Raw genomic sequence first — 17,292 nt, forward strand, 5'->3', positions numbered from 1 at the left:
AACACGAGGAAGCGAGAAAATGAACCGAGGCAGTCGTAGAGGCTGGAAGCGAGCCAGTCAAGGGGCGGCAGGACGGTGGCATGGCAGTTGCATAGCGGGAGAGAGCCTTGCCCTCGCCCATCTTGACCATTCCATTCCATCCCAGTTGATTAAACAAAGGGCAAAGAGCGGTGTCAGTCACACTTCCCCAAAGCAGTCACGGTTGAAGATCCTGTCTTGGAAGCAGTGTCATCCTTCCACATACAAAGTCTCCCGACGCGATACTGATGATTCATCGTCTCATCTCATCTCCCAACCTTTTCAACCAGTTTCCCCCTCCTACAAACCCCGTGTCCACTTCCACGTGCATTCATCATGTGTTACAACCAATACGTCTATGAGAAATGCGACCGGTGCTCCTGCTATCACGAGTGTATCGTCCAGACTCGCCGGTGCATGCGCCACAAGCGAACCGGGCTCTGCCTCTTCTTCTTCAACTGGAAAGTGAGTGCTCGCCCCGGAGTCAGAGCTGCTCATGACGACCGTCGATGCGGGACGTGTGGTGGGCACAGAAGCCGCCGCCCCAGGAACTGGAACTCAACAAGTCGTGAGCTGCCTCGTTTTCGGGGTGGTCTTGGTTGAGATGGGACTCGTCCACTTCCGTCCAGTACGACTATATGCCAGAAGCACGACATAGCATGGCTTCATGAAACGCTACACACGTATCTGCTCCACTTGCACCGGGAGTCGCGAAAGATATTGCTTTGGCACTGCGAAAGGGGGTGGGTGAGTGCTAATTCCGTCCACCTCGCCATGGTCTGACGACGTCCCAGCCTGCCTCTGACTCTGTCACAGACCTCGACCAATTTACACCCACGACACCTCATACAGCCGCAGGCTCACGGCAAATTCGAGAAGTGACCAGACCCTTCGTATCCTCCATGAACCTTGCCCCAACATTCAATCATGTGCACTACTATTATGTTGTCGACTGCCGTGCTTTCTGTTTCACACCGGTACACATTAGCGTCACCCACCCTATACCGTACCGACTTCGCAGACCCCGCAGCCGCAGAGTGCTGCGTTTATCGCCCTGGTGTTACTCTGTCGGGTGAAATTGAGACGGGAATGTGGCAAGGCTAGATGGTATGGAGGCATTGGGTGCATAGACCCGAGTGTTTCGGTCGGTATGCCCGAAATTTGATGGCCGCAAATGAGCATGGGAAGACAGGCATCAGGACGCTGGCAGAGGTGCAGTTCAACTCTATGAATTTAGTGGGTTTGGTTCAGCCGTGCCGTTTGACGTGGAAAAGTGACCCCTGCGTGGTCGAGAGCGCTTCATATTTGACCTTGTCGTTTCTTTACATGGGTTTGCGCTATGCCAACATTTGGGAAATTCGGAATATTCACTGCGAAGGGCCCTCAGATCGTGGATTGCTTGATAATCAATGACATTCTTCCGGGACATTCGAGTTCAATAGTCCAGAACCCGCCATTGATAACTTCCGTCTACATTATTCCAGTCTCTCCTCTCAAAACTCCTCTCCCACCCCAGCATCACGGCCAGGATGCGACATGCATTGGCCGACACGCCGCAAACCACTTTATCGCTCTGGGCCAACATGGCCAAGTCCAACAGGTACGCTCGACCAAGGAGCTCTCTCAGCTGAAGGGCTTCTGTGGTTGGGTGTGTCCGGTAATCACGTTCCAGGAGGGCCACGTCGGCAACATCATCATCGCCACCATCTTTCCGCGGCCCGCTCGAATGTTTGGCGCCGTGATGATGGACTCGCTTCTCCCGTCCGTCGTCGTCCTTCTCGCCATACCTGTGCTTGGCCTTCATGGGCATCGGGCTGCCCCATTTTTTCCGCTCCTTGACGTCCTCCGGCAAACCCAAACCCCAGAAGACGTCCTTGAAGAACCCGCCTTCCCAGCCGAGGCCCCCTCCTTGGCCCATGCTGGCCAGCTTCTTTTTGGATGCGAGGGAAATTCGTTCTTGGGCCCGCAGCGTGTTGGGCAGATCGATGTGATCGTACATGTCCGCGTCGTCCGAGGCGACAAGGAATTTCCACTGTGAAGATTGGCCCACCAGCTTCAAGGCGGTGGCCATGTACATTTCGGGGGGAAGGTAGTTCTGCGAGTATGTCAGGCTGAAAGGGTGCCGGTCGCCGCGCCGAATATGGATCCCCACCAGGCCGTTCTCGGGCGCGACGTCATACATGTCGTCGTCGTCGAAGCGTTCGTCGTCTGGAATGGGTGGGGGGATGGTGCTTGGATCGACGTCCTTTCGGAATTTTTCCACGCGATTGAGTACATATTGCTCGTCTTGAGGTCGAAGCTTGAAGAGTGCCTCGTACCCTTCCCTCGCCATATCAAAGATCTCCCTTTGAGAGAAGTGGTCGTGGAAGGACTGCCCAAAAATCCAACTGGTCGTGGCAGCCGACACGACGAGGTGTTTTGCCTGGTGTGGGCACGGAACACGGTGCGAGGGGCTAGGTAGGCGGCAAGGCGGAGAGGGCTTTGAGGCGAAGAAGGTGGTGTATTTGCCGTAAGGGAATTGGGTGTCGTCGATGAAGAAGGCGCGATCTTCACGACGAGACAGGCCGTAGGATAGCCACAGACCGAGGAGGGTGGACCCGAGGCCCGCGTCGGCGGCATCGAGGACGTAGGTCAGGGACTTCTCGCAGACGGGCAGACTGTTTTCGTTCCCGCGAGGCAGCGGGTGGATTTCGGCGGGGAGGAAGTGCAGAACCTGTGCCTCTTGGACGTCGATGAAGTTGGGGTCATCCCGGTAGTAGTCACTTGGCTGGGACTTCTGGCGAGGGCCAGCAACGTGGCGAGCTACCTCGTCGACTTGCGAGCAGATGTCGGCATATTCCGTGTAGGGAAGGGGGAAGGGTAGGTTTGGGGGGATGGATATCGTCCAGTGGTGCTTCCCCTTTGCATCAGTCACAGCCAGCGGCGTGGGATGGTCAGGCAGCTCCGAAGCTTCGACAATTTCATAGATCTTGCCCAGCGAGGTCAGAAAGGTCAGCTCGGCGAGCTTGTGGGATTTCCTCCGCCCGAAAGAGACGAGATAGTAGACGCCAATGATGAATGCAAGCCAGACCAGACTGCGGACAATCTTGCGGGAGTTGAGCTTTGGCGGTTTCTTGCCGTGACGTGGAAGGATGGACGGCAGAGATGGCGAAGGGATTGGGGTGGAGGGGAGGAAATGTCTGATGGAGAGATATCGATCAGGACCGCCGAACCTCAGTGGTTTCGGGGGACTGGCGCGGCTGGACAGAAGCATCTTCTTGCGTTGCTGTTCGGCATGACTCGGTTTCGGTGAAGGAGTCCTCATTCAAGCATTGGCGCAGGTAGCAGGCGAGTGCTCAGTGATGCAGGCAAAAGTGATTCCCAATGACATATGACGCCAAATTCCAACGCTATGCTGATGCAAGTCTATGCGTCTATGCGTCTAATGACATGAACCGACGAGATATGCGACGCAGCGCTCAGTGACCATGTAGCTGTGACAGCCAACAGAGAACAAAAAGGGGACCGTTCAGAGAAAAGAAGAACAAAGAGAAACCGGACACAGATAAAAATAAGAATAAACAATAAGACGACAGCGCTGATCCCTTCCAAGATGCACAGCAGCTGGTCGGAGGGGCGTGCGACTTGTAACTTGTGCAAAGAAAGAAAAAGAGGGCCCCAGGCAGGATTGGAATTGATGCAGCAACCAAAAGTATTTATTAATATTGTGATATGTTGTGGCCCCAAGTTTTCGTGGACTTGTGGGTGCTGTCGAGCCGCAGTCCCTTCCGGCGGGCTATGCGGGCATCAAACCAAAGACATGAGGAACAAAAGGGAAGAGAAAAAGAAAAGGGAAATCGAATACAAGGATCCCAAGGCTTGACGCCGGTCGCTGGTCCATGGTGCAGAATCTGAAACACCCGACATGTTTCCTTCAGCCCCTGCGAGTGACACAGCTGCGTCGATTGCCCCAGGCCGAGCCTCACTAGCGAGAGATCGCCTCCATCATCTCCAGAGTTCCGGGTACCGAGCAAACCAAAGAGAAGACTGGATTGATCTTGCATAATATACCTACACGAGGACCAAGGGAACCACCCTCGCCAGCCTCGTCGCCGTCTGCCCAAAACGACTTTGTACCTATAACAACGTCTATGAAAGGGGGTATCTGTATCTGTCTGTTCTGTGGCATGGATGCATCTTTTGGCCTGGAATCGCTTCCCTCGAGGATATCCTTCTTTCCCCCACTGAATTCTGCTAAACATAGTAAATCCCACATTGTCCCGCTCAAGGAACAGAATTGCTGTCAAAGCTCCAAAGAAATGTAACGTGCTGAACAAGAAAAGCCCAGAAAATAGGTGGTCAAACAGCCGCATCGCCCGTATTAGAATCAATCATGCTCCGTGGATCTCGTCCTGTTGGGCGGTCTCAACTCCTTTTCATGGTTGTCCTCTCAAGGAAACTCCGCCAAAAAAAGGAAAAAAGGGAAAATGGTGGTGGTCATGTCGTCAATCGTGATAATAAAACAAACCAATTCTGCTTCAACTCGAATCCTTCGCCTCGATCACCGAGTCCCGCTCTCGCAGCGAGGCCACCATGCTTCCTATGCCTGGTCCTGTTGGCACTACAGCACCGCTGCTGCCCGCCGTCGAAAGCCGCCGTGAATGCCGACGCGCAGACGACGAGCCTCGCGAAGGCACCCGAACCGATGAAGACCTCCGGTTCAGCTGTCCGCTCTCGACCTTGTCCTGGATCATCTCGTCAAGCATCCTCGACATCTCATCCACCGTCTTGCGCTTCTTGTCCATCGCCTTTTGAGGGGAAAGGATCGTCATTGGACTCGCCGTCAGGGGCGATCGCGGTCCACCAGATAGAATTGGCTGGGTCGAAACGCTCAGCTGCGAGCTGCTGTTGCTGCTGTTGCTCTGATGTCCAGCTTGTGCGCGGTTCTGCTTGAACTCCGAGGACGATGTCTCAGGCGTCAATTCCGCGATCTCGCGCTTGCGCACGGCAGATCGAAGGGCGGCAACTGTCTTCTGCAGGTCCGCAATCATCGCATCCTTCTCTTCCAGCCGTCTTTGCATTTCACTGTCGTCGCCTGCGGGTTTGTTGAACGCCATCGACACCCGAGAGTGGCTGGACCGCCGAGCTTGCAACAGTCTTTTCTCCAGGGTCGAGATGTACCGTGTCTTGTCCTGCAAATCGGCCTGTAAAGCGCGAACCTGGGACTGCAAGGATGCTCTCCCGTCGCCAAAATCGCCGCTGCCTTCTTCGTCCTCGTCCGGGATCCCCGAAAATGAAAGATGTCCGGAAGCCGAAGCCACCCCTCCCAGGGAAGCCACCGATGGGTGTCGACCTAGACTTGGTGTCACGCCGAGGGTCGACTGGCTGGCTGACGATCGTACAGACCGTGGGCCTGCAAATTCGGTCCCTCCAGAGAGCCGTGAGTGCATACCCAAGGCCGACACTGTGCCGCTGTTAACGCCAGTGGACTTGGAACACAGAATCAGGCGGTTGAGGTGCTCGATTCGCTCCTTGAGCGCCGTCCGGGCCAATTGCATCTCCAGCATCTGTTCTTCGTGACGTTGCTCGGCTTCTTTCTCCAATTGCCGCTCTTCCTTCTCTGCGGCAGACTTCTGTTGACCCTCCAGTTGAGACCGGAGGTTTGCAATTTCAGATCTATATCGTTCCAAGAGACCGGCATTGACGCTGCCCATCTCCTCCGCGGCTCGCTTGGCATGGCTGACAATATTGTTCTTTGCACGAGCGGCAAATTTCAGGGTGTTGAGGGTTTCACCTGTGTGGTTGCTGCCAGCCGTCGTCAAACCGGCTCCAATCTGGATGGTACAGAGGATTGAGACCAACGAGTTCCCGGAGAGTGCTGGCTGGAGCAACCGGGTGAGCTTGCTGTCTCGGTACGGCAGGTGCTTCCCGTCTTTGTCTGTAGGGTTGCCGTTCTTGTCACGGTTGCCCGACAGCTTCGCGATGACCGTCCCTAAAGTCAACAGAGACTTGTTGATGTGGGCGCCCTCAGCACGGCGCTCCTTGTCCTCTGCCGCACGTTCGGACCCCGCAAGATCGATCAGGCTCAGCGTGGAAACCCGCACGCCGCCGGGCAGCATTGCCACACGCTTTCCATTTTCTTGCAAGGAGCCCGACCCTGGTATTCGCTCTCGGCTCTCGACGACGATCTGAACCACTGCGTGACTGCGAGAACTTCGCGCGTTGAACTGGGTGCTTCCCGTACGCCGAGCAGTGTCTCCTCTGTGGATTACTCGTAGCAGCTGGGTTGGGCTCTGCACAATCTCTTCTTTTAGGGGTGTGGCGTATACACCCCGTTTGCTATCTTCACGCAGCTTGATTTCCTCCTGTTGCTGTCCGACGCCTCCACCGACGGGCACAGCCAACAAGTCGTGGATTTTCTCGTTGTAGATCTCGAGATAGCTGACTCGAAGAAGGAATTCGCGGTGCGGGGTCTCTCTGATGTAGGAGAAGATATCGGTGATAGCCAGCGGAATCACACCAGGGCTGCTCATGGTTCCTTGCATCGAAAACGTCTTGCCGGTTCCCGTCATGCCGTACGCAAACACTGTTCCGTGATAGCCTTCCATGACTCGACGTACTAGGCGTTTGGCTGCGGCATCATAGACTTTTGCGTTATCATCGTGGGTCGTGAACACGTTGTCGAGATGATAATCCCCGCCTTCTTTCCCGCGGTATGCAACCAGGCCTCTTCGGCCGTCCACCATCCATTCTCCTTCGGTTTGAGCATTGTTTTGTGCCCCAGTATCGGGGCGGACGCGGACACTGACGATCACGTTGCCTTTGACCTCTTTTCCCTTAGAATTTCGTTTTGATTCAGCTGTGCCTTCGTCCAATTCTTTTGTGCGACCTCGACTATCCTCCTCGCCCTCTTCGAACGTGGTCGCGCTGGTCGAGTAGGATCCGTTGGCCGAAGAGCTCCGACTTTGCGGAGGAGAATGGACACTGGATTGAGCGTCCGATATTCTCTTTCCAAACTTGGCCGAAATGGCCATTCCGTCACCGGCAGAATTCAATAGACTGGGGGTTTGAGATGAGCGAAAGCTGGCTGCGACGCTGGTTCGGGGGGATTTTTTGGATCTGACAGAGGCGTTTTGGATGCTGTGTCCTCCATCCGAGGTTCTCTTTTTCGTGGATGTGGTGGACGCCATTGAGGCCGAGGTGGGAGGACGCGAACCGGCATTGGGTGGCTGTGGAAATGAGCCAATGCTGACAGTTTTCCGCACACCTTTGCTGGAAGGTATACCTGAGGGTTTCTCGGGCGATAGATCAGGAGCCGATTGAACAGGCTGTGGTGTTGGTAGCGCTGAAGGCCTTGATGGAGCCTTCAGTCTTGATGGAGTCTGGGGTAAACTCTTCCTCGGTGGTTTGCTTGTAGGAATTGGAGGTAGCGCACCCGTCGGCGGGTCGGCCAGAGGCCGTGAGAGCACGGGTAGAGACATATCTACCAGCACAGCAGAGTGGGACAACTGGTATATCTCAGACGGCTATAGCCAGCTCATGCGGGGTTTATTGGTCTTTCCGGGGGTGTTTCTTCTCAGCGGTCAGAAACAGTTGCCGGATGTGTATTTTGTGTGATTGTGCTTGTCCTTAACCCGTCGAGCACAAAACCAATCAAAGCTGGTATTCCCGCAATCTCGTGCGTTCTTCTGGATATCCAAGAAAACAGAAGCCCGTATACTGCACTGTTCTCTGGCTTCTAGGGCGGTGAAACGGAGGGTGTCGCAGCTTTTTAGGGAGGAAAATTGAGGTGGAAAAGCTGTCCGCATGGGACAGTCCAACACTGCGGAGGGTCGATCACTGTGTTCTCCGGAGCATGCGACCTCACTGATGTGCATGTGGCATGAAGATGGCAAGTCTTGGAGGGTCTTTAGGATGCAATTGGACACAGCGGTCGCAGAGGGTGGTCAACAAGGTGTGTGATGTTGACCAAATTGACAGAAAGATGGGCGACGAGGGACAAGGCGCAAGAGGGATGTTCTCTGGGGGGCCGTGTGGTTGCTCCTTCAAACCACTAAGAGAGCAAGGAGGGTTTTCCCTTCAACGAGGGCCGTGCCGGCGTCGATGCTAAGGTTTTCTGCCCTGGTAAAAGCTGCCCAAGACTTCGTCGGTGTGCTCGAAGGGGATGATCCAGCTAGCATGGAACGGTTCAAGCGTGTTGGAGAGGTGCAGGTCTAGCTGCTTGTTGATGCCTGCAGGGCACCGCTAAGAGACAGGAACAGGGCACTTTGCGCCTGCTAGGCTAAGCTGCAGCTAAAAAGGACCCATACGTCGGATGGTCCTCTCCAATAAGCCCGCGAAAGCCTTCCTGGTGGGGGACAGTTACTGTCTTCACTTACCCGGCATGGGACTAAGGTAAGAAGCCCCCGAGGCCGGCCAAACAGCCTGTCAAATTACACCTTCCCCTGCCCGCCCCATTGGGCCAATGACCTGGGCCGTTGTCACGAGCCATCCCCTACCTCCTCCATGCCACCCACTGAGAACGGTGCTCCGGCTGCGGGAACTGGCCCTCTGCAACCACTTTCCTTCAAGGGCTGGCATTATTCTGACCTCTGCTGTTCTATTGGTCTCTGGCTTGTTTTATCACCTGAATTCATCTGCGACCTTCTGTGATCATCACAAGCATTTCTCAGGCCACAAGCTGTCTGTGCTCATACTGAGTTGCTCCAGCTGTCAAAGTTGTAACACATGCCACAACCACTCTTGACACACCCGCCATTAGAGCGCCCTGCGCGTCTCTGCACTCGAAATTTCTTCTCGCCTTTCCACGGGCTCGCTACCCTCCTGAACCTCCTCTAAGTATCCTCTAGGTTAGCCGAATAGACGCCACGCATAACGCGTCCTCGGGGGAAGCAAACAAAGAATTCCCGCTCCCCGAATTCTGTTCTGGCCGCCACCCAGCCAACGGACACTTTCCTCGACTCTGAAACTTGCTAGGAAGACAAAAGGTTCTACACGGCACAACCGCACGAGCTGATAAGAGTTGGGTGACGATGACATGCCGTGTGTCCCAAGGCACGACTGGAGCAGAGAAATTTGCCCAAGCATCACTGCACTAAGGGACCATTCCCCCACCCTGGTCGACGCCAATCTCGACTGTGGCTTTCTCAAATGCTTCCCCGGCCGTTTACCCCTGGATCAATTCGCTTGGCAAAGTTGGCCGTGCTCACCTCCCGCGACGGAGTTGATCATCGTCGAGTCGACTCTCGAGCCCCCCATCAAGCGAGAACATCTTCATCTCGGTCCTTGAGACAGCTCTGCGCGAGTCGATCCCTCTGCAACGTGCAACCAACCCGTTTTGTCCAAAGGGTCAGTGTCCTTTCTCTTTCAAGGAACCATCAGCTCCTCTCGAATTCCAGGTGACAGGAAATAGTACATGACGACCTTTCAATTGCAACCACAATTGCGTTCGCGCTATCACTAACTCACAAGCCACTCATTCCTATCAACGATCCAACCAAACACAGTATCTGCAGCTGGCAATTCAGGTTTAGACACCGGCTCTGCGTGATCTGGAGACACGCCGGGGTCCACGAGTAGAGCTGGCCCTCCCAAGTCCACTACTGGCGAGGAGTAGGAATGTGGCAACGATCAGCAAAATGATCTTCCTAATCCTGTCCCATGAACCCGCCCAACTGGAACCGGATTTTCTAGCTGTGTATCAAACATGCTGATCTCTTCTTAGCGTTAGCTCCATCCTCCAAAATGGGACGAATGAAACCAGCTCTTGTGCGTTGCGTCCCCAATTCTTTCTTGCCCTCGGCAAAAGTCGAGTGATTCATTCAAGAGGACGACTGACCGTTTTGAAGGCCGATTCAACGTGTTCAGGGCGTGGACGCCGCCGGAGATCTTACTCTCTTCGGTGTCAGCTAGCGTGATAGTGGCTGAAATTCTCTCTCCTCCAGAGTTTTGGCCCATCCGAGCGCAATAGCCACCATGCACGCCCAGATGGTTGATCACTCGCAGGCAGACGTCTAGGTTAACCAAGCACTGTCTCGGAACACATTGGTACGGAAATCTCTGACCCGGCTGAGACAAAGCCGAGACTCCCGAGATTTTACCCTTTTGGGGGACCCTTTGCTTGCTGAGCCCGTGAGCATGGTTTGAGTCTGTGTCCTCGGAAGTTCTCGCCTGCCGTGTGTGGAGGGAGACGCATGGCTGCAAGGACTCATCAACGTCCAATGAAGAAGAGATCAACGGTGGGATTCGCATGGCATCGTGCTCGCAATTGTCGTTTGTAGCCGCATCTCTGAGCCCCAGTTGATGTCTCCAGCGTAGCGGGTGCGGCGGCCATTGGTGTTGCAGATCCTCTTGCGAAACGCTTTGAACGGCTGAACCTGCCATTGAATCGGAATCGCAAATTTGGGAGGTCGCTACGTTCTCAAGGGCTTTCTTTTTCACACCGTGGCTGCCCTCTTGATCACAACGGTTGCAGAGCCTCAAATAGAGCGCGACGACGCCTTCCTAAATGAACAGGGGATCTCAAGCCGAGTCAAAGTCGGTGCTTGGGATTTGGGCCACTCGCAACTCGTGTCAGACCAGCAACATACATGATACACCCGACGATTAATATCGTACATACAGCGTCCAAACGTGGGATATGTCGAAAAGCCCCATTTGGACATCTGCCATGACCCGCAACATCTCCCTCGTCTATCTCGCGTTCTTCTTGTTTTCCTCCACTCTCATCTTATGCAGCGTCTCCGCCCGTCTCCTCTCACCGCCATAGACCTTCCTCCCTCGCTTATGCTCCCACAGCCCTTCAACCGCTTTGACTGTGACACCACTCCCGTGCGTGCCTGCAATGGGATGTGCTTGCTTGCCCTTGATAATGTATCCATTTTTCAACGTAAAGCCATTTGGTTTCTTCAGATCCGCGGTCGTCTGCCCCGGGAGTAACTGATACGTGGCAGACCCGTTGGGCACATTGACAATCAGCTTCTGCATCCCAGGACTCCTTCCGATCGTGACTGGGCCCGATATAGGGTCTCCTGTTACGGGGTCCTTTTTCAGACTGGGCACTTCGACGACTCGTAGCTCCGCAACGCCATCCTTCACATGTTGAAAGTCGCCTCCGATCCCAAACTCCCCTTTCCGGAACTTCTCTCGCCAGCGGAGCAGATATCTTCGCGTCCGCGGGGGCTCGATGCCTCGTGTTTTCATCTGAATCGATGTCAAGGTGAAGAGTTCCTCCCAAGACTCGATTTTGCCGGCGTGTTTGGAGAGTTCACGCCCGATGAGTTTGAGGAAGGTGGGCACGTCGGGGACGAAGGGTGTGGGAGCAGGGATGTAACCCCCACCAGGCAGACCGCGGTGTAATTGTCGTCGACATGGTGTGCAGATGTAGGATTGAGGGATTATAGATTTCGAAGCCGATGTCGATGGCCGGAGGAGAGAAGCAAGGAGGGAGACTCTAGCTGGCGGCGGTGGCGTGATCATTGTCGAAGTTGTTATCGCTCAAAGTTGCTTCTCCGTGGGTAACAGTACATGTAGGTCAGCAATCAAGACGACCTTCAGCAGCTCGTAGGGCTCCAAGGCTGCGGTTGACGATAGACAAGAATTATTACGCCGATTGAGATGCAATGACCGCGGACCGCATATTGGGCTCGACGCCAAGTGCGACAAAAAGTTGCTTGATGGTGACTTTGCCTTTTTAGGTAGGAAGGCCACGCCGCTCTGTGGTTGCTACAGGGACTTGCTGAGAGAGCTTGCCCAGCAAGACTTAAAGAAGGATAGGAAGGAGTTGCGCCGATTCAAACAGCGACAGAACAGTCTCGGGGGTCTTGCTATCTCCCACTCCTGACCACCCAATGTCTGAATGATGCTGGGCGAGGATTTCGGCTGCGGTATATCGGAGCAGCAGGTAATCCGGTAGCCAGGCCCGTCTCGAAAACAGGCTCCATCATATCTCCCTACAGAGAAACACATCCGTGCCGAGAGACACCATGAGGCCACCAATCGAAAACGAAGTGCTATTCCACCAAGCGTGTGGTGCGACCCCGAGTGCATTGCCAGAACACGCGAGGCGTCTAGCTGGCTCAGCTTTAGAGAATGAACGCCTGATTTAGTCGTTAGCAGTGCCCCCGCGCAATGCGGCTGAAAATGCAGCCTACGGCTCATGAGCTGCCGCCTTATGATAAAAAGAGGTCTCCTTCTCGAAGATCGAACCATGCTTGCTCTTTTCCATCTCATCCACGGTTTGTTCTCTAACGTCAGTCATGGCAGAGGCATTTGGTATCGCGTCTGCCGTTTTTGGCCTGGTCCCTGTTTGCTACCAGGCCTTTGAACTCGTCGAGGCTGCTTGCACGGCCAACGAGGGAGCCGAAAAGCAAGTCCAGCGCATTCGGATGCAAAGAGGGGTAGGTAGCTTTTGTTGTTGCGATCGTCTCGGAGCTGATATGCCATAGCTATTCACGGGTAATGACAGCCCACGTGCCTCCTGGCGCCGCCTCCGTAATGCTAACGGATCGAAGGTTGGGCAGAGTGCTGGGATCTCAAAAAAAGCCAAGACAAACTCCAGTCGCATTTTCGCAACTCAGACAACGGGCCTCTCGTCGTCAAGGTGATTCTGAATATGTCGCAGTTGTTTGCCAGTTCAGACAACCTAAGTGCCAAATACGGGTTAAAGGTGAAGTTGAAAGACCGAAGCGAATTCGTGAGTAGCCGAAAACTTCCCGATCCCAGCCATGCATCTCACCGGCTTTCGTCAGGCTCTCGCGACGATCAAAGTGCAAGACGTCCTCGGGGGGAAAGCGGCTTACGAGGTCGGGCCCCAGGTGAAGAAACTGGGTGCCCATATGAGCTGGCTGAGAAGGGCAAAGTTCGCAATCAGGGAAAAGAAAAAGTTCGACGAGTTGATTTCTGATCTCGATGAGCACAACTCGACCCTCCGTGGTATATGCTCTGAAATCGTGGCATGGGTAAGACATCTCTTTCCTCTTTTCTATCAATGCCAACCATTCGCGCAGAGAATCCATCTTGCCATGACCTGCGAGGTTCTGCAACAAAACCATCCCGGAAATCTAAACCATCTGGCCGAAACCGCAAGGGACATATCTTCCGAAAGCCCCAAAGGTAGCGTTCGTCAGAAGCGTTTTGATCTCATCGCAACAACCGCAGAATTCAAGAAGAGGCTGCAGAACCTCGACCAAGTGCGACCAACAACATCACTTTCGAAAGAGCACTTCAGATATGGAGAGCCAAGATGGTATTTCAACGAGTCGAGCGCCACCTTCGCAATAGACACCCGATCTAACACATGCTGTTACATCGTAGGTGGATCGTTACCCATGGTAATGTCCTTTATTGAGACGTTAATCTCTAGGAATGGAAGACATATGGTGAAGATGCCGATGCGGGCGTTCCTACCGAGCGGGACGTCCAGGAGCTTGCCAAAATCTTTCTCATCAAGGATCCCCCGCGCTCCTTCAAGACTCTACCCTGTCTTGGAGCCTTCAAAGACGCTCGGAACTCGCGTTACGGGTTCGTGTATAAACCGCCAGCCTATATCGAGAAGATTCCGAACAAGCAACCGGACACCAGAATCACCGTCTCGCAGGCGCGAAAGCCAGCGACACTTTTGGAAGTGCTCGACCAGGCGAACGATGGCCGATCGTGGGTGCTTGAACTCGGAGCGCGGTTTGCCATTGCGAAAACCCTTGTTCAGAGCCTGTTTGTCCTGCATCTGACCGGTTGGGTTCACAAAAAGTGAGTCTCAGAAGGGTTACGAGGGGACTGCGTGGTGTTGTATGATGAAACTAAAGCGCTCGTCTTCAGTGTGCGGTCCGGGTCAGTCTTATTCCTGCCGGCCGAATCGAGGACCGGAGGCCAGCCTTCCCAGAGTCTGGCAAAAGACTTCAAACATCCCTACCTGAGCGGCTTTACTTATTCCAGAGCTATGGCGAGTACTGATACAGACTACACGGCACGTTCCCGAACGGTTCAACGACGGAGCATCAAACTGGATAACTATCACCATCCGGAAAAGCGAATGCATCCGAGCAAGTTATACAGGCCGGCTTTCGACATCTACTCGTAAGCTTTTAATTCTCCCTCAAGCCCGGTGTTGTCCATTGCATCATAGCCCGCTCTCTTATTCTCTCTCTTAAAACCACAAGATGAACTTCTGTGATCGGATGCCCCTGTTGGCATATGGAAAAGCTAATCCTGTCAAACAAAGTCTCGGATGCGTTCTCTTAGAGCTTGGCTTTTGGCAGCCCCTCCAAAGCTTTGATCCACGGGATGAGGACAGTCCCATCACCTTCCGCGACCGTCTGATCCGGCTGGCAGAAGAAGAACTTCCAGGCCAGGCCGGTCGCATCTACACGCGTGCGGTTCGGGCCTGCCTGAGCGTCCCAGCGAATTTGCCAGACGAGGAAGCGACGTCTCGTCTGTGCTGGAAAGTCGCTGCTGCATTAGATGAGTGTGTAGCTTGACAGCGAGACGTGAGTTCTCGCTTTGGGGAGTGGCAACACGGCTCAACTAACCTTGTCGCTTGTATATGACGATCACCGCTCCGGGATTGAAATCAGGAGTAGGGTTTTCCATCGTGAGCGTAGTCGAGGCGTATTGGGCCGATTCTCAGCATTCTGCAGGCTAATGATTTGTTCAACAAAAATGGAGAGAGTCCGTTTCACAATTGTGTCCATCTGCAACCGCGAGTTCTGTAGACAGGCTGCAATTAAAGCGGCATGAGGCCTCAAGCCAGCGAGCCTGTGGAAAAAAAAAATTGGCACAGCACCCCATACTAAATACCGTAGTCAGACCGCATTATCCTCCCTCTATAGAATTCCAAGATACTTTTCTACCACCCTTTCTCAGGGATTATCGTTAAAAATTACTATCATTATGTAGCTTATAAGCTCGTAATTGTAACTAGAGAATAAAATCTACAGTTTCATACCTAAAACTTTAAGTAAAAGACAAATTAACCCAGGGGTATTCTGGTCATTACTTCGCTGTGCCACTTATTTTTTCCACCGGCTCGCCAGATCCATGTCGCATGCCAAGCATTTTGAGCCTCGCCCAACTTCCACTGCTGGATTGCTGCTTTCAACGACGACCGTCTTGGTTCAAGCCCAGCGCAGCCCAATCTAGATGCCTGGATCGATCACATGAACAGATCTCTGCTTAAGGCTTTCAATGGCACATTGACCTCTACCGCACCGCCAGAGCATCTAGAGTCTTTGACATAAACCAGATATCAACAGTGATTGGCTTGAAAGAGCGTCCCTGAACACCTTTCCATTTCCCGTCAGCCGGTGAATCCCAAGATGGCGCCGTCATCCAACGCCCCGTCGCCGTTGATGCCGCGGTCGCCTTCAAACATAAATGCCAATATGTCACCCTCAAAGGCGAAGTCACTCGCAATGAGAAAATCAATACCAAAAACTCAATCTTCAGCTCCAGGCCCACCTGCTCACCGACCGCCTCCAGACTTCGACATGGCTGAGCAGATGAACGAGGATATCAGCAACAAATATGTCAAAGGTCCGTATCTCATTTCCTTCCCCAGCCATGCCCATACTTGCTGACGAGCTCCACAGGAAAGAAGTTGGGCGAGGGAACATATGCTATCGTCTACAAGGGACATCTGAGATCAGATCCGACCAAGCTTGTTGCCATCAAAAAGTTCAAAGTCGATCCTTCGCAGCAGCGGGAGGGGCTCAATGTCGACACGATCCGCGAGATCAAATATCTCCAGGAAATCTCACACCCGAGCATCGTTGCCTTGTTAGACGTGTTTTCCTCCAAGGACCAGAACATCAACATGGTCATTGAGTATTTCCCGAACGGCAATCTAGAAGAGCTCATCCGGGACAAGACAGTGAGTTACGGTGCTGCTGATGTCAAGGCATGGATGGGGATGCTATGTCGCGCAATCTACTATTGCCATTCCAACTTCATTTTGCATCGAGACATTAAACCAAACAACCTCCTGATTGCCGCGGATGGAGAAGTGAAGCTGGCCGATTTCGGTCTGGCGCGGTCGTTTGGTGATCCGTGGTACCAGATGACTTCTGCAGTGATCACGCTTTGGTATCGTCCTCCAGAATTGCTCTTCGGGGCAAGGCAATACAGTGGTGCAGTCGACATCTGGAGTATCGGAATGGTCTTTGCCGAACTTCTAATTCGCAGGCCATATGCAGCAGCGGATGTGGCAAATCAAGAAGTGCTGGCAACAGGTGGAGGAACGGTCGCTCAACTGGACAAAATCTGCGAAGCTGTTGGGACACCAAACGAAGAGAATTGGCCTGGGGTCTCCAAGTTACGAGACTACTTCGAACTCGAAAAGAAGATTCCGGTGCGCGAGAAACCGTTCTACATGCAAATGTTCCCGACGGCTGGGTCGGTTGGCGTCGATCTCCTCATGGCAATGCTGAAACTTGACCCACGAAAAAGAGTGACGGCAAGAGGGGCCTTGGAGCACGAGTGGTGGAGAATCGATCCTAGACCGACCAGCAAGGAGAACCTTCCGAAGCAAGGCGGCGGTGATTCGAAGATGGCAGCTGCGGAAGTGGCGGCCCCAGGGTTTGTCGTCGACGAGAACAAGTTCAAAGGCGTGGCGAAGAAGCTTGATTTCGGAGCCACTTAATAACAATGATACCCGAAGTCAAATTAAGCAGACATCTGGAGCTGCTCTACTGTTGCATTTATGCCTCCAATCGACGAGACCACGAGAGAGATACTGGTGGCGACTGTTGGCCGTTGGCAGACTGAGGGAGAAGTCACCCACATGCCTTCCATCTACCACCATCCTCGACCACGAAGACCTCTCACTTGCGCTTCACCTGTCCGTTTCCGACACTTCACCACGAACACGCCTCATGAGGAATGAATTCACTGCAACGAGCTCTCAGCAAGGTCCACCTCTACTCACCTCTACTCTCATAAGATCTCATCGTCCACCCCTCACACGAAATCCCTTCTCACTGCCACTCCGACCATGACGAACAGAGCAGACATGGAGACCATTGTCGTGGTGAACAAGCCCAGCATTCTCGCCCCCGACTTGAGCAGTTGCCAGAATGTTGGAGACTTAGTTTCCGCCATGAAAGCCTTCAAATGGGACAGTTTCAACGACATGGAGACTTTCCTGTACGTCGTTCACGGCTCTGATGGTATTCAGGTGCCTCTGAACGGACCGTTTTACGACCCCGAACGCCCTCTTCCATCCACTGTCGATTCCATCCACTGTCGATTCCATCCACTGTCGATTCCATCCACTGTCGATTCCATCCACTGTCGATTCCATCC

The 17,292-nt window shown here is 53.6% G+C and overlaps 4 protein-coding genes across 5 annotated transcripts; 1 reads left to right on the forward strand and 3 right to left on the reverse strand.

Annotated features, from left to right (window-relative positions):
- Positions 1-1,298: 1,298 nt before the first annotated feature.
- PV07_05859 (uncharacterized protein) lies at positions 1,299-3,802 on the reverse strand. Its single transcript, XM_016392780.1, has one exon. It carries the CDS (start codon positions 3,320-3,322, stop codon positions 1,454-1,456), a length of 1,869 nt encoding a protein of 622 aa, XP_016250299.1. The 5' UTR covers positions 3,323-3,802; the 3' UTR covers positions 1,299-1,453.
- Positions 3,803-4,022: 220 nt separating this feature from the next.
- Positions 4,023-8,079, reverse strand: PV07_05860 (uncharacterized protein). Its single transcript, XM_016392781.1, has one exon. The coding sequence runs from the start codon at positions 7,476-7,478 to the stop codon at positions 4,536-4,538; it is 2,943 nt and encodes a 980-aa protein (XP_016250300.1). The 5' UTR covers positions 7,479-8,079; the 3' UTR covers positions 4,023-4,535.
- A 1,918-nt stretch (positions 8,080-9,997) lies between these two features.
- Positions 9,998-11,833, reverse strand: PV07_05861 (uncharacterized protein). The gene has a single exon (XM_016392782.1). The coding sequence runs from the start codon at positions 11,473-11,475 to the stop codon at positions 10,690-10,692; it is 786 nt and encodes a 261-aa protein (XP_016250301.1). The 5' UTR covers positions 11,476-11,833; the 3' UTR covers positions 9,998-10,689.
- Positions 11,834-12,254: 421 nt separating this feature from the next.
- On the forward strand, positions 12,255-14,471 carry PV07_05862 (the record flags this gene model as incomplete). 2 transcript variants are annotated; one of them, XM_016392783.1, is made up of 8 exons in its annotated part: positions 12,255-12,395; positions 12,444-12,453; positions 12,510-12,691; positions 12,747-12,956; positions 13,005-13,307; positions 13,361-13,743; positions 13,813-14,070; positions 14,216-14,471. In XM_016392783.1, 8 exons carry the CDS (start codon positions 12,255-12,257, stop codon positions 14,469-14,471), a joined length of 1,743 nt encoding a protein of 580 aa, XP_016250302.1. The 2 variants fall into 2 exon arrangements, with proteins under 2 accessions (XP_016250302.1, XP_016250303.1); XM_016392784.1 differs by lacking the exon at positions 14,216-14,471 and having other exon boundaries at positions 13,813-14,107.
- Positions 14,472-17,292: the final 2,821 nt, after the last annotated feature.

The sequence above is a fragment of the Cladophialophora immunda genome (assembly GCF_000835495.1).
Source record: "Cladophialophora immunda strain CBS 83496 unplaced genomic scaffold supercont1.3, whole genome shotgun sequence".
NCBI classification, from domain to species: Eukaryota; Fungi; Ascomycota; class Eurotiomycetes; order Chaetothyriales; family Herpotrichiellaceae; genus Cladophialophora; species Cladophialophora immunda.

Coding starts and splice junctions, on each gene's coding strand:
- PV07_05861 (XM_016392782.1), bottom strand. CDS start 11,475: ATGATCACGCCACCGCCGCCAGCTAGAGTCTCCCTCCTTGCTTCTCTC.
- PV07_05860 (XM_016392781.1), bottom strand. CDS start 7,478: ATGTCTCTACCCGTGCTCTCACGGCCTCTGGCCGACCCGCCGACGGGT.
- PV07_05859 (XM_016392780.1), bottom strand. CDS start 3,322: ATGAGGACTCCTTCACCGAAACCGAGTCATGCCGAACAGCAACGCAAG.